The sequence below is a fragment of the Myotis nattereri genome, assembly GCF_964212035.1.
Source record: "Myotis nattereri genome assembly, chromosome: 4".
Lineage (NCBI taxonomy): Eukaryota > Metazoa > Chordata > Mammalia > Chiroptera > Vespertilionidae > Myotis > Myotis nattereri.
Window position 1 is genome coordinate 103,354,472 of NC_138079.1, and position 15,278 is coordinate 103,369,749.

The 15,278-nt window shown below is 56.4% G+C and overlaps 1 protein-coding gene across 1 annotated transcript; it reads left to right on the forward strand.

The window, feature by feature from the left end:
- Nucleotides 1-864: 864 nt before the first annotated feature.
- MRPL28 (mitochondrial ribosomal protein L28) lies at nucleotides 865-4,063 on the forward strand. The gene is made up of 6 exons (XM_081090102.1): nucleotides 865-887; nucleotides 1,047-1,344; nucleotides 2,107-2,259; nucleotides 2,595-2,729; nucleotides 2,815-2,901; nucleotides 3,622-4,063. Exons 2-6 carry the CDS (start codon nucleotides 1,057-1,059, stop codon nucleotides 3,727-3,729), a joined length of 771 nt encoding a protein of 256 aa, XP_080946228.1. The 5' UTR covers nucleotides 865-887; nucleotides 1,047-1,056; the 3' UTR covers nucleotides 3,730-4,063.
- Nucleotides 4,064-15,278: the final 11,215 nt, after the last annotated feature.

The following is a 15,278-nucleotide window of genomic DNA, read 5'->3' on the forward strand; positions in this document are numbered from 1 at the left end:
TGTTTGGTTAGGGGGCTGCCAGAGAGACCTGGCCCACCCAGCCTTTCTCCCTCTTCTTGGGGGAAGCATGGTAAGGGACGATGGCTGCCCCAAGGAGCCGTGCCCTGCCCCTTCCCAAGGCAAGAGCACAGCGGCTGCTGTGTGAGGGATGTGGAACAGGGCCAATGCGAAGCCCGGTCACTGAGGCCGGGCTCAGAGCCCTTGGGGCTACCCTTCGGGGTCCTGTCCAGGGTGTGTCCTCACTAGAGACCTCCCCCCACGTCCAGTCACTCTGCATATGGCCAACATAGCATTCCCTAGGCTTATAAAGGGGAAACATTTATATATGGTGTTTTTTGGGGTAAAAATAAGACTAATATATTTTTATGTAGCTCTGATTTCACTGTGATTGGTTAATTCAATACTCCACAGTTATATATACTTTTAAAATCCTCACTCAAGGATATGTTTAGAGAGGAAGGGGGAGAGAGCAACGAGAGTTGCCTCTCCTATGGGCCCTGACTGAGGATCGAACCCGCAACCCTTTGGTGTATGAAATGGCGCTCCAACCAAATGAGCCACCCCGCCGGGGCTACGGTTATATTTCAGGGCAAGAGTTTTTGCTTTTTTTTTTTTTTTTTTTTTTTTTGCGCTCCTGGGAGGAAAGCAGGTAGACCCGGGGATGACAAGGCCTGTCCCCCAGGCTGCTGCTCGCCCCAAACCGGCCTTTCTTGACGGTGCCTAGCGCCGCCTCAGGCTTCGCGGGGCGTTTTTCCACGGCCCCTTAACGGCGGAAAAGTGGGCGGGATAGCGATAGAGTGACGGGCTTTGCGGCCAGCCAGAGGCGGGTGGAGAGCACGTGGCCGCAGCACAACTTCCGGTTCCGGCGGGGCGCGGAGCTCGGAGAGGTACTCGGGTTCTAGCGGGTTGTCCCCCTGGTGAACGTGGGGGTCGGGAGCCGGGTTAGCGCGGGGATCTGAAGCCGGGGTTGGGGTAGGGGCTGCGCTAGAGTTCGGGTGAAGTTTAGCCGGGCTGCGTCGTGATGGCGGTCTTCTGCCTCCCGCCAGGCTGGCCGCGATGCCCTTGCACAAGTACCCCGTCTTTCTATGGAAGCGGTTACAGCTGCGGGAGGGCATCTACGCCCGCCTGCCCCAGCACTACCTTCGCTCACTGGAGGAGACGCGGACGCCCGCTCCCGTGCACTACAGGCCACACGGGGCCAAGTTCAAGATTAACCCCAAAAATGGGCAGCGGGAGCGCGTGGAGGACGTGCCCATTCCCATTCACTACCCCCGCGAGTCCCAGCGGGGGCTCTGGGGCGGCGAGGGCTGGATCCTGGGCCACAGATATGTCAACAACCACAAGGTGGGTGAGCAGGGCAAGCTTCAGGCGCGGGGGGGCTTCCCCGGGGTTTTGCTGCTCTGGACACCGTGCTGGGCTCCGAGGGATCTGGGGAGCCAAAGGGAGACCGGCCAGTCCCAGGAGGCCTTACGGTCTGGTGAGACAGCTCCCTCAAAGGAGCACGCCAGAGGGAAAAGGCACAGTCCCAGGGAACACAGCTCTTTGTAAAACCAACTGGATATCCTGAGACAGGGGGATCCATGATGGGGGAACAGCAAGTGCAAAGGCCCTGCGGTTGTGGCACAGCTCAAGTGTAAGGATGGGGAGGCCTGCGTGGTGAGGGGTGAGGGGTGAGGGGGGTCTGCAGTCACCTGTCAGCTTGAATCACCATAGTTTGTCTCTGACACTTCTGCTGACACAACCACCTCCTCCTGGACGGGGACACTCACCTGAGGGCACGTCTCCCAGGTTTGTGGCCAACACCTGCTGCCTCTGGTGGTAAACCCGGAGGGACCGCTGAGCCCTCTTGGGGAGGCCTCCCAGGCTGGCAAGGGCTTCCCTTTGCCTTCTTGGTCCCTGGTGTGGAATGTAATAACTCGGGAGACATGGAGTTATGATTGTGTGTGTGGTGTGTCTGGAACACACACCAGCAGCCTTGGCAAAGCCTGGGGTGCCACATTGGCTGGGTAGAAGCTGACTTCCGGATGGGCAAACAGGTCTGTGTTCTGAGTCTCTATGCTTTGTTGGGAGGAGCAGCCATACTCATGAAGACTCTTGCTTTCTCAGCTCTCAAAGAGGGTAAAGAAGGTGTGGAAGCCACAGCTGTTTGAGCGCGAGCTCTACAGTGAGATCCTGGACAAGAAGTTCTCCGTGACTGTGACTATGCGGACCCTGGACCTCATCGATGAGGCCTATGGGTTTGACTTCTACATCCTGAAGGCAAGAGGGGTCTGATGGTCAGGCAGAGAGGGGAGGCTAGATCACAGCACCCACTGGGACACGCTGGTCTCTGGAGTGGAGGGTCACCGATGAGATGTGAGTGGGACCATGCCCCTTTTGGGGCAGCCCCCGTGGGGGCTTTCTGCCCACAGGGAAGTTTGTTGCTGTGGGCGGCTCTGTTGTTCTCCAGAGCCCAAGTGGACACAGCCTCCTCTTTTCCTGTTCTTGGCTCTTCCTTCCTCTGTTCTGGCCTGGGGACTGCCAGCTGCTAGGGAGTATCCTGGTGGGTGGGACCCTGCCAGCAGCACCTGGCCCCATTCATAGCTTCCTGCCAGACCCCAAAGGAGGACCTGTGCTCCAAGTTTGGGATGGACCTGAAGCGAGGGATGCTGTTGCGGCTTGCCCGACGGGACCCCCAGCTGCACCCAGACGACCCTGAGAGGAGGGCAGCCATCTATGACAAATATAAGGTGAGGGTTTGGGCCTGGACTTCTGCTCATGGGCCCCAGTGACTGACCACCAGGCCTCACCACATGCTCCTTGTCTGCCTGCCAGGAGTTTGTCATCCCAGAGGAGGAGGCTGAGTGGGTCGGCCTGACACTGGATGAAGCTGTGGAGAAGCAGAGGCTTCTGGAGGAGAAGGTGAGCGTGTGTGAGTGCCAGCAGCTCTACCCTCTTGGGTGGCACAGCGGCCAAGCAGACAGTTGGGGGAGGGAGGAAGTGCACTGCCTTGACTGAGGGGCTGGCCACACCATGTGGGCTTGGGAAAGAGCTGCTCCTGCCCAGCGCCCCAGCCGGAGCCACAGTCCGGTGGATTCCACATGGCACATGCCCTCCCCTCATGGCTCTGCCCCTCTCCTGCTCCCTCTGGCCCACTTCATAGGTGCAGGGACAGAAAGTCTCTCGGTGATAAGAGCTGGCATCGCACACCGTTGGTTTACTTAGCCACTTAGCATCCCTCAGGGTCTTCCCAGTTGAGACCTTTGTGTCTCTCCCTTAGGAGGGTGTGAAGCGTGTGTAGCCGCCGGGACAGAGAGCTCCCACCCATGGCAAAGCAGCTGTCTGCCTGTGTTCCCTCTGTTTTGTTTTAGCTGTTTTCATTAAGCCCCAAGGCAGGGAAACCAGAGGCAGGAGCCTGATTCCTGCATCCCCAAGGGAAGGCTATCTCTGTCTCATGGACAGGACACTATCCTCTGGACTGGGGGCTAAGGGGTGACAAGCTGAGGGGCCTCACTGGACCCTGTGGCCAAGCCTGAGAGGCCCAGTCCTCTCATTCCTCGTTCCTCTTGGTGTTTGGCCAAAGGCAGCTGGGTTTCTGTCCTCCCCAAAGTGCCTCACTGTGACCCCGTCTTGCCCCTGTAGGATCCCGTCCCTCTGTTCAAGGTCTACGTGGAAGAGCTAATTGAGCGGCTTCAGCGACAGGCACTGTCTGAGCCGGCGGTGATGCAGAAGAGAGCCAGCGGGAAGTGACCACGTAGTGACTGACGCACGCCTGATAGCCAGGCTCAGTGTCCCTTGTCCCCCGGCCAGCCCACCGCTCCACCTTTTGGCACCATAGACATGGTCTGGGGCGGTGGAAGAGCCACTTGTGGGCAGTGGCTGAACCGTTCCTGTGTGTGCTGGCTGTGAAGCTTCTGGGTGGGGTGGACTTTGTGGAGGCCCTAATGGACCTCTGGTCCCAGGATCCCCAGCGGCCTGGGGCCTTCTCGCTGCCTCTGAGGTCTCTTTTCCGCCTGCAGGGGGACCCAGTTGAGGAAGGTTCACCACATTTCGGGGTCAGCACAAGTAAAGTCTTGAGCTGGGCCATGTGTGTGCTGCTTGCTTAGAGGATTGAAGCTCTCCTGCATATTCCTTGACCCCATTACCCCCCTGCCCAGAGACCCTGGACATGGCTGAGAGGGGCGGTGGTGCCCAGCTGAGCTGTGGGACTGAGGTTTGTTTTGGGTTTTTCTCTCCTCTGGGAGAGAATCCTGAGAAATTGAAGGTGTTCTGCAATAGGGTTGGATGGTGCTTGCCTCTCCACATTGCACATCCTGCCTGTTTTGGAATGTTTTCCAGAGCAGAGGCAAGGAGGCTGTGGTCTGGCTCTGGGAGTGACCAGTGTCCATGCCGGCATGCTGTTTGGTGTGGTGAGCATCTCCCACCAGCTCAGAGGTGCAGAGGCCCTCGAGGACACTGTAGGTGGCAGTGTCTCGCAGGGAGAGCCTCTCACAGGAGCTCTCGCAGCACAGCCACCTGGGCCTGCAAACCCACACTTGATTTTGGGCCAGGCACCCTAAGGCCTTTTTGCTCTGAGATTTTGGGGTGACTTGGCCCTCTTCCCTGACCCTTACCTGGAAGTCCAGCATTGAGACCCATTCAGGGCCCTGGAAGCACAAGGAGGGGTTCCCCTCACTTGGTCCTGACAACTGGCTGAGGGATACTGGGCTCCCCTGAAAGGTGATGTGGAAGTGACAACACCTGGGTTGTGTTCTTGGTGACGGAGGCCAGAGAGAGCATGCAGTTGGCCAGTAGGGATGGCTGGCCAGTGAGTACAGCTGCAGGAGAGCCCTGGAAATTTCACGGCTCATGAGGTCATCAAGGGTCAGAACCTGCCTGGGGGGCATGTCTCCGAGATCTCTGTCCATAGCTGGGTACAGTGTCCTAGTCCCACACGCTTCCTCCTTCCACACACCAGTGATCTCTCATGTAATGCCCCTACTTTATGAGCAGTATTTTTTAAAAATATTTTTATTGATTTAAAATCAATAAAAGCAAGGGAGAGGGACAGAGAGATAGAAACATCAATGAGAATCATTAATTAGCTGCCTCCTGCATACGCCCTACTGGGATTGAGCCCTTGACTGGCATCAAACCTGGGAGCCTTCAGTCCACAGACCCTTCTATCCATTGAGCCAAACTGGCCAGTGCAACAGTTTGTTGTTTTTTTTTATATATGTATTTTTAATTGATTTCAGAGAAGGAGAGAGAGATAGAAGCATCAATGATGAGAGAGAATCATTAATCAGCTGCCTCCTACACTTCCCCTATTGGAGATTGAGCCTGCAACCCAGGCATGTGCCCTGACCAGGAATTGAACCGTGATCTCCTGGTTCATAGGTTGATGCTCAACCACTGAACCATGCCAGCTGGGCAACAGTTTTAAATATTTAAAAAATTTTACCAAAAGCTGACAATTCCCAGTCTGCCCCTGCCCCAGCTCCGGTGGACCAGCATGACCAAACCCAGTTGTCTGAACTACAGCCTCTGGCTTAAGCCAGATTGGCTATATTCTGGATGGGCCAGTCCTCCCCATATTCATGTCCACATCACAGTTCACATCGGCCCTGAACTGAATCAAACTGATCCCTTTCCAGCCCCTCAGCCTGTGACCTGGGTCTCCCCAGTGGTATGCACCCCTAAGGTCCCCAGTTCATTGACCTTGGCTCTCAGTCACCCCTCACTAACCTGTTTTCCACCCCAATGAAGGCCACAGGTAAGGGAGCTCCTGCCAGGACCTGTAGGGCTCCTGTGTCAGATTCCTGCGGTCCCAGGGGACTTGGGGCTGGCACAGGGTAGGGGCAAACTTGGGCATCTGTTTCCCTGTCAGCAGTGGTGGCCCAAGGGAGAGTGTCCCGAGTCCTGGCCTGCTCTGCTCCCCTGGCTTCTGGTGCTGCTGGCCAGTGGGAGGAGCTCGGCCTGGCTTTGGCAGGTCACTCATTTCTCTGTAACAGAGGATAGACTGAGGTGGCAGTCTGAGTGTAGCCTTGGCCCTGAATCTCTGAAACATGAGCTCTCTCCTGGAGGGAGGCAGCATCCGTTTGTTTCCTCAAATGCCCTTGACTCAGCAAAGGTTAAGAAGCCCTCAGTGATTGACAGAGTCCTCCCCCACCACAAGTAAAACAATAACCCCGCTCTGGGACAGGCCACTGGCAGACTGGATGCATCATACTGTTCCACCTTTTAGGAGATGGAGGTGGGGAGGGGGCACAAGGACTACATGTGCTCGCATGTCATACGGAACCAGGAACAACCATTGGAGCCCATCTAGCCACATGTCCCTGCCCCCCATATATTCCTCCTTCCAGGTCCTGTTCATCTCTGTTGATGGGTGTCTTTCTGGGAGCCTCCAGTTCCCTCTCCATGAGGCCCTGCAGCCCCCTCAGGCCCCTGGATTGGGGGGTCATTTGTACTGACCAAGGTCAAACGTGCAGAAGCCAGACTTACCCTGTGCTGCCTGGGTCAGACCCTCAGCCGTCTAGAAGCCCTCTTGATCCCCATGTGTCCCCTGTGTTTACAGGACAACAGAGCGCAACCAGTCAGCTTCAGTGGCAAGGGCCATGGTTGGGCTGTGGACACAGGGTAGACCATCACTGGCTATGGACTGGGGAGGGGTCCCTTGGGACTGGGGCAGTAGAGTAGCCATCAAGACCATGTTATGTCCACTGTCTCATTCTGGTGTCTGTCTTAAGTCCCAGGAAGGGTGCCCAGTCTAGGGCTCCTCTGTACCTCTCTTCATCCTGAGGGTGTCACTCGAGTCCTGCTCTAGTGTACACTGGCTGCATGGTGGTGCATGTGGAGAGAGCAGGCAAGGCCTGGGCACCTTTGTCCCTGCCCTGGGTCCTATCAGAGTTCTGGGAGCTCAGAGGAGCCGTTGTGAGGCCCACCCATGTGCACCGCCTGCCCTTCCCTGAGCCTGTGTTTGAACTTCGTCCTCAACATCCATTGCCACCCCTTTGAACCTTCTGCCGGCTCCAGACTCCCTTCAAACCCCTCTTCTCCAACAACTGCCCCTAAGCTGGAGCCGTATGCCAGATGAACCCCCTTAGCCTCAGCCCTGTGCTGTCCTGCGTTCTGCCACAGCAAACCAGAGTCCTTCCCAGCTCATTCTGACCCCCAGGTTGGAGCTGCAGGTCCAGGGCCCTTTATCACCATCAGGTGACCCAGCTTTACCCTTGGATTAGTCCTATCTGCTGGTGGCATCCTACCTTGCAGGGGAGGCCCTTAAAGTTGGGGGCTCAGTCATGTGACCAGGTAGCTTAGGGTGGAGGCAGTGTGAAGTGTAAGCAAGTTCAGGGGGCTACCTGAGCAGCCTCCTTGCTCTATGGTTCTGGGTCCAGCCTGGCCTTCCCTGAACGCCTTCCTTCAGGACCCGTGTTGATCTGTGTTCTAGGCTCCTCCAGCTCCTGGGTCTTCTGGCCTCCTCAGCAGCCTCTTGGGCCCCAGAGACCTGCCTTAGTCCTGGCCACTTCACAGGGGCTTGAGGCTTGCACCTACTCCTGGTAGCCCTGCAGCTGCTCCTTACTCAGCCTGTGTTCAGCAGGTATGGGCTGGGCTGGGCCAGGAAGCTGGGCTTTCAGGTGGCCTTGGGGACCTTGACCAGGTGGTGCTCATCCCAGGAACATTCGGACAGGCCAGGGGCTGTCACAGAGATGAGGTATGAATTGCTCTTTGCTCTGCAGCACCCAGGAGTGATGTTGTGTTGTGCCCTTTCTGAGAAGTCCTGGTCTTGAGACATCTGGGAAGGCTTCACCAAAGGGCCTCGGGGAAAGAGCAGGTGCAAGGTCCCGGGCGTGTGACCAATTTCTGCAGGGATGGAGAGTGTCTACTTAGTGTGGCTCAAGTCCCAGAGTCCTACAGGTGGAGGCACAGGATCTGTAGGCAGCAGAGCTCTGCCAGGGCCTTTGAAGGCTGACAGGGGACTGTGTAATTGTGTGTTCAACAGATTAGTGAGAATACAGAAGAGCGGTTGGCAGTCAGAGATAGAGCTGGCAGGCCCTTTGGGGTTTGAGGTGGATCAAAAGCTTGGCTCTGTCCACCTGGGGTTGGGCAGTTCCTTCTCCTCTTCCTCCCGTTGCTCTCACCCATTATTTTCTCATGAGACTGAGCCTGGCCTTCAGCCCCTGGGGCAAGCCTAACCTGAAGTCCTCCTCTTAGCTGGGGCTGTAAGGACACTGTTTCTGCCTCCACTGAGGGGTCAGACAGGGTATGGAGCAGCCTGGGACATGTTCTGAGAGGGACAGGGATCCTTTGCACTGGACATTCATGAAAAACACACACACACACACATGAAAGCACTTAACAGCTCATGCGGGAACAGCCACCATCCAGCCATGCCTGATCTGACCCTCTGAGGGGACCCTGGCGTGGACCCATCAGAGGCGCTGCCTGCTCCCTCAGCTGTCAGGAGTGGCTTGGGGGTGGCGGTATCTAAAGGGGCTGGTTGCCATGGCTACCATAGGGTTCTGAGGCCGTCATCTGGTCCCTGCCTCAGCCAATCGGCGGTGGGAGCCCGAGCTGCAGCCTAGAGTCACGCTTCTTCCTCCCAGCCACACAGTGGCCAAGAGCAGGGACTCGCTTCCTGGAGTGGCTGAAAGTGCTCAGACGGACAGCCAAGCCCATCATGGCGGACCGCAGGATGGTGGGGCGCGAGCAAGCACACAGAGCCAGGCAGGTGAGGTAAGCTGGGCGGGTGGACGGACAGATGGATGGATGGGCAGGCGGACAGGTGGACATGCTCCCTGCTGCCCTTTGTTCTTATGGCCGAGGCCCTGCCCTCAGCCGACCCTGCCCTCTGCACCCTCACATGCATGTACACGCATAACCGCACCCTCACTCTGAGGCCTTCTCCCCAAATGTCCCAAGGAAGGGTCATGGGAAGAGAGACAAAGGAAACAGCACGAGGCAGAATGAATCCACCGCACTATGGTTCCGAAAATCGCTCTCATGGTCTTTCACATTAGATTTCACATGGAGGCGGCATCAAAGACCCCCAACTGGTCAGGCCCTTGGCATAAAGGCTGCCTGCCCCTCTCCCAGCCACCATTCTCAGGACTAGGCGGCAAGCCATGTGAGGTTTAAGGGATAATTTTTCGAGAAGGAAAAAAAAAAGTAAAAAAGTGCAAAAAAAGGGAAAAAATGTCCACCTATAATGGCGAGCGGCCAGCTCAAGATGGATCAGAGGAGCCAAATCCCATTACTCGGGACTTCAGAGGACAGGCCCCGAAAAGACAGCTGCGATTAAGAGCTTGTAAATGGAGTGTCCTTTGGAGATCAAAGAGGGACACGCTTTTGTGTGTGTGTGTGTGTGTGTGTGTGTGTGTGTGTGTGTAGGAACGTGCATCATGGGGCGACTGCAGGGGGGGCTGTGTGCCATGGCATGGTGAAGCCTGGAGTGTCACCTGCTCATCACAGCCATGTTGCTGTGTCCTTGTTGCTGTGTGGACATGCGGACACGCCCAGGGGGCCCAGGCTGGGTGTAGTCTGAGGCCTGGTCTATACCACCTACACCTGGCCTCATGCAGCCAGCCCTCTAGAAGGGGGTCCTTATTAGGCCTTGTTCCCTCCACCTGGGCCTCCGCCTTCTCTTGGAGTCTGGTCCGTCCCCAAGTTCAGCCCAGAGGGGCCTGGCAGAGCCAAGAGCACAGGCCCAGACACACACAGAGCTGGGTGTGAGGGGGGGTGGTGGCTGCCTCTTATGACCCCAACTGCCATCCCACTGTTCACAGAGGCCAAGAACTCCCAGATGGCCTGGCAAGCGTGTCCAGAGGTTCAGAGCCTCTGTCGGCACGATTGTTAGGTTATTAGTTAAACTCTAAGAAGCAAATCTTTTAATCCACTGTGGCTAATCCAGTGCACTTTTGTTTGCCAGGACAGATTCTGCAGCAACAAAGGGGCCGGGGGGAACCCCAGCATGCATAATCACATACTTATAACTTGGCAGTGGCCACGCAGGGCTCCTAGGCAGCAGAGAGAGACATAGCAGGACAGCAAAGTGCAGGATGGGCAGTAGAGGGGTCAGGGGTGCGTGCAGGCTGACCCGAAGGGCATGTGCTGTGGTGATGGCCTGTCTTCCATCACGAAGTCACCCAGCTACCAGCTCAAGAGGTTGCCCCTGGTCCCTGGAACTGCAGGCTCGGGGGAGGGGAGACTGCGTGAGATGCATCAAGTGGGGAAAAATAAACTGCAAAGGATTGTGAGAGCCCCCAGCACTGGGAGAAGCCTTTGGGGATGAAGTGGTCAGGTTGGGGAAGGGCGTTCCAGGGGAGGGAACAGTGATGACAAAGGGGGAAGTCCCCCTGGTGTGAGGGTCAGTCCAGCCAGAGGAAGGCATGCCCAAGACCAGAAGGGGAAGTGGCCCAAGGCTACTCGGGAAGGTGAGACTTCATCTGCTGCTTCTAGAAGTCTGGTCAAGGCCCCTCAGGCACAAGACCCTTTCACTGGGACAACACCTTTCTTAGGAAATTGGCGCTGAGGTTGGGGAGTCTAACAGCTCTTCCTTCTGCTTGTGATCTGTCTGAGACACAAGACCTGGGGCCACAGCCAGCCATGGGCTCCATCCCATGGCCCAGGCCCTTTCACAGAGAGTTGCACAGGGACCTCTGAGGCCAGTGGGGCTGGGTCAGGGCCCTCACTTTGTTGAGGAGGATATTCTGGCTCAAAGAGGTACCTACCTTGCCCAGAGCCACCAGCTAGCCCAAGACACAGGCAGACTGTCTCCAAGGAGCCAGGAGCTGGGCCAGCTCTGGTCATACCATTGATGTCCCTGAGGCTCCCAAATAGGAGTGGTACTGGGTTGGTGGTAGGCAAGCTACTCTCCCCTCCTCTTTCCCAGGCCCCTGTAGCTGGCAGGGAGCCTGAACCCTCTAACCCTAAGCCTACTTGACCATCTCCTGGACCCGTGGACACATCCCTGGGGTCAGAGTCCTCCAGAAACGCCATGCAGGAAGGTGTCTCTGCTGTGTCCCTCATCCTGGAATGAGAGGACCCCTCTCAGGACACTGAGGATGAGACCTGAGTTGGGGAGTAGGTGGAGGGCACCCTGGTATAGAGTGTGCTACCCTTGGGGCTCACAGACCTCTGCCATGCCACTGCTTTTCCGTTGGCCTTGGGGCCGGCAGGGAGGTGGGGGGCTGTGTCATGTCTAATGGTGACTTGTCCATGCAAGGGACATAAAATGAGCAGGAACCATCAAGACGGGATGACATATAGCATCAGGGTTAGAAGGGGACAGTCATGCCAGGTATCATGTATGCAGTGGTGGACACTGAGCTGACATTGGAGCCAGCTTGTTTGAGGCAAAGCCCTGATGCTATTCCTATAATTCTCCAGCTTGGCATTGAGGCCAGGACCACTCCTGGGGCATCTGCCTCAGGCAATATCATCTGAAGGGTAGGTGAGAAAAATACAAACTGCAAGAGGAATGCAAAATGTCAGCCTGGACAACACACCTGCCCCACAGATACGGAGGGTCAGAGGAGGCAAACATGAGGACAGGTGGGGGGCTGCCTGATACGGGGTTGCCCAGGGGTGACCCCAGCCGGAGTGCCCATAGGTCATCCCAGGAAGCTCGGGATGGCACCTTCTCATTGGTTCTGGGGCCCAAATTGAGGTGGCTGCAGCAGTCATAGGACAGTCCCCCACCTTTCCTGCCCAGTGGGTCGGTTCTGTCGTCTCCCCCAGAGTCCTCACCCCTGTTGGTCTTGCTCCGACTACTGAAAGGTTAACACCTGCTGCAGAGCTCTGTGGTCTTCCTGTGATCATCATAGTGATATCACGTAGAACTTCCTGAACACAGAATGGAATCCACCCCTAGTTCTGCTCTCCAGCTGTAACCTGGTATTAATGCCCTGGGGCAGTTCGTTAGTCTTCTTCCCTTTATATGCACATGTTCTTTATTCACAAATACGGGCAACCTGTGCGTGCAGTCTCCTAGCTTTGCTTCTTGGTGTTACATCTTGCGACCTTGGTGCAATGATTCCACGTCCTTGATTGGCTTAGGATGGAGGCTCAAAACAATACCTGATCCCTTCCCAAGTTCAGAGCTGATGGAAAAAGGAGGAGGGAGAGAGAGGCCAGGGCTAAGTTTATGGTTGGGAAGGCGGCTGGCCAGTGCTGCTGGAGCTGTGCTCCAAAGGGAAGTCCACTCCTCTCTTCAGAACTGGATGAGCCAAGGCTTCCCTCCCCCTACCTGCTTACCCACTCCCACCTCCCACACCTGTGGTCTGGGTGGAGGGTCCAGGGAATGGACAGCCTGAAAGGGGCTCAGTCTGAGGCTCCCATCTCCCTATAGAAGTTGGAATCAGTACCCTTCCTCCTTGTCCTGTCCTCCCAGGAGGAGGATGGGATCTGCACAGTATCCCATCTCTGAGGCTAGTCTTCTGGGCATGAACACATGTAAGGCTTCAAAGACCATTTTATTTCAAAGTATGTCTAAATTGAAGAAAATAATTTCATTTCTGCCGAAACCGGTTTGGCTCAGTGGATAGAGCGTCGGCCTGCGGACTGAAGGGTCCCAGGTTCGATTCTGATCAGGGGCGTGTGCCTGGGTTGCGGGCATATCCCCAGTGGGAGATGTGCAGGAGGCAGCTGATCGGTGTTTCTCTCTCATCGATGTTTCTGACTCTCTGTCTCTCTCCCTTCCTCTCTGTAAAAAATCAATAAAATATATTTTAAAAAAAAAGAAAATAATTTCATTTCTGCTCCTAAGTCTTTTGTTTAGTTCCTGGAGAGCCTGAACAAATGTCATCTACAGGTAATCAAATCAAAGCCTCTAGTGGCAAACTCCTGCTCCCAGGGACAGGGGGTTCATTTTAAAGGACCTTTGTAATGAAAAGGGGGAGCTCCATCTCAGAGTTTACCTGTTCAGAACTGAGATTTCTGTAGATGAATCTGGTTTCAGCTTTAGGTGGCTAATGCAATCTTCTTGCCAGGTCACCTCTGCTTCATGGCAGGCCCCTAGTGCGGCCCTCCCTGCCTCCTTCTTTTCAGAGTCTTCCTGGAGCTTTCTCCTCTGGTCTTCTTCCTCCCACCCCCCACCCTGCTTGGGCAATCTCCCGTCCATGCTCATAGCCATAACCCACTGTAGAGTGCTGTCGCATTTTCTCCAGGCTTTCTGACTCCCTTCCTGTCTCTGCAGGGCAGGGACCCTGAGGAGCCGGAGGCCCATGGGCCCTGTTCTGGTCCCAGGGCCTGGGGACATCTGCCATCATGGGCCAGGAGGAGGATGGATGTGGATACAACTCCAGGAGCCTGGCCTGGCCGCAGCTGCTCTTCAGAACCAAGGCAAGTGTTGGGGCCCGTGATAGGAGAGGGGAGGTAGTCTGAGGATCATTATGTGGGATGTGCTGCTGTCTGTTCAGTCCACCTAGGACTCATGCACCCCACAGTGACCCTGATGTGCCATGAAGGCCACCCATTCGGTATCCTCTATGCCTCAGAGGCTGAACAGGGGAGAGGAAGGGGTGCAGGGACACCTACTATGCCCAGCACTGTGGGGCCTGAGGCCATCCTAGCAAGGGAGAGTGACACCTGCTACCAGGACTCTAGTGGGGCCAATGTGGGTTCAGACGTATAGCTCCTAAAATATGCTGTCCTCTCCACAACCTCTGCCCCTACCCAGCCTGCCCCTAGGCATGGTGATGGCCCTTGAAGGTGGCCTGGGTCCTTAGCAGGTTGGGGATGCTTCCAGTGGCCTCCATCACTCACTGCTCCCCTTTCCTACAAAATCCTGGGCACCAGATGCTATGTTGAATCCTGGGAGAGGCAGGCACCACTGGTGGGCCGCTGAGTGGGAGGTTGGCTGGTGGCTCAGGCAGCCCTGAGCCGGGATTTCTGTTCCGGCCTGGGTGATATACATATAGGACGATGGTGGGCAACAAGGGTGAGCAGTGTTCAGGAGATGTGTTGACATCAGAGGTGACCTGGGGGCAGCTTAGTGGAAGCATGAAGTGGGCAAGAGCCCAGATGTGTCCAGGAGTGTGTGGTGTGGAGAAGAAACTACCAAAGGGCCCTGAAGGGCTGTGTGCACCAGAGAGCAGGCTGTTGGAGAAGGTGTGAGTGGATGAAGTGTTGTGGAACCCTGGGCCAAGAAGAGGTGAGCCGGCCCCTATGTGGCTGGAGTGGCAGCTTCCTTGTCTGTACAACAGCAGTATGGCTGTCCCCTGGAGGCTGCCAGGGACATTTCTCCAGGTGCTAGGCCCAGTGCTCTGCAGGGGACAGGGTCTTGGGTGATCCATAGGTGATGGCAGAAGCAATTCCTTAGGGGCAGTAATCAATTCTGGGTGCCAACATCCTTCCCTCAGGGAGGGGATGGTGGTGGGGGTATACAACACAGATTTGGCAGCAGCTGTTCTTGCAGGTCAGGCAAAAGCTGCCATGGTGACAGCGATGGGGGGAGGGATGGTGGGTGCAGGAATCAGGACTCCCAGAAGCCCGTGTTCTCAGGCTGGCCTGGGCAAGTGAGACCCCCAGGCAATGGTGGGAAGGGGAGCCCTTGTCGGGACCCTGGATGGTGCCTGGAAGAAATTGAGGCAAGTGGTCCCAGCCAGGGTGGGGCTTCAGCTAGTCTCAGCCCACAGCTCTTTGGAAGTTGGGGCTCCTGATCAAGTGACAGCTAGCATTTATTGGATGCCTAATACTACCTTCTGTGTGCCCTGGCTTTGAGTCCAGATTGCCTGAGGACTCAGAGAAGGCAGAGCCCCAGACCACCTCCTCAGCGTCCTGGCCAGCTGGGTGGAAGTGGGCATGAAGAAGGGAGAAACCTGGGCTGGACATAACCAGGCGTTCAGCTCCCGGTCAGCCTGGCTCTGCCCTCTAAGTGCCCTACTCCTGGACACCTGCTCCCTTCAGTGCTCTGGACAGTTGTGAGGGTATTCCTGTCCAGGGCCAGCCAGCCCCAAGTTCTCCAGTCCCTCTAGTTACCCAGCCCACCAGTGCACCAGCTTGCTCCGAGGGCTTGTGGGTGCCGACCTTGGTAACCCTAGGCTGGTGGATATTGTGTGGGCAGCAGAAAAGAGCTGCAACCTGGCATGCACCTCGCGGAATCGGCCATTAGCTTGATGCACCAGCCCAGACCTTCCTGGTGACCACAGTCTTTAAGAAACGTCGCGGGGGCGTCTCCGCACGCCGCTTTGCTCCCTTCCAGGTCCCCTTCTACAGCGTCATAGCTTCGCCCCGCCCCGCCCATAGCAGCACAAGTAACCACGCCCACTCATTCCGGCCCCGCCTCGCGTCCCAGGTCCGCCGGAAGGCTTTTGGCC

What these genes read in the sequence shown, in the direction of transcription:
- MRPL28 (XM_081090102.1), top strand. Translation starts at nt 1,057, where the DNA reads ATGCCCTTGCACAAGTACCCCGTCTTTCTATGGAAGCGGTTACAGCTG. An exon ending in GATATGTCAACAACCACAAG is followed by an intron (nt 1,345 to 2,106) that starts GTGGGTGAGCAG and finishes TTGCTTTCTCAG; the next exon opens with CTCTCAAAGAGGGTAAAGAA. An exon ending in CCATCTATGACAAATATAAG is followed by an intron (nt 2,730 to 2,814) that starts GTGAGGGTTTGG and finishes TCTGCCTGCCAG; the next exon opens with GAGTTTGTCATCCCAGAGGA.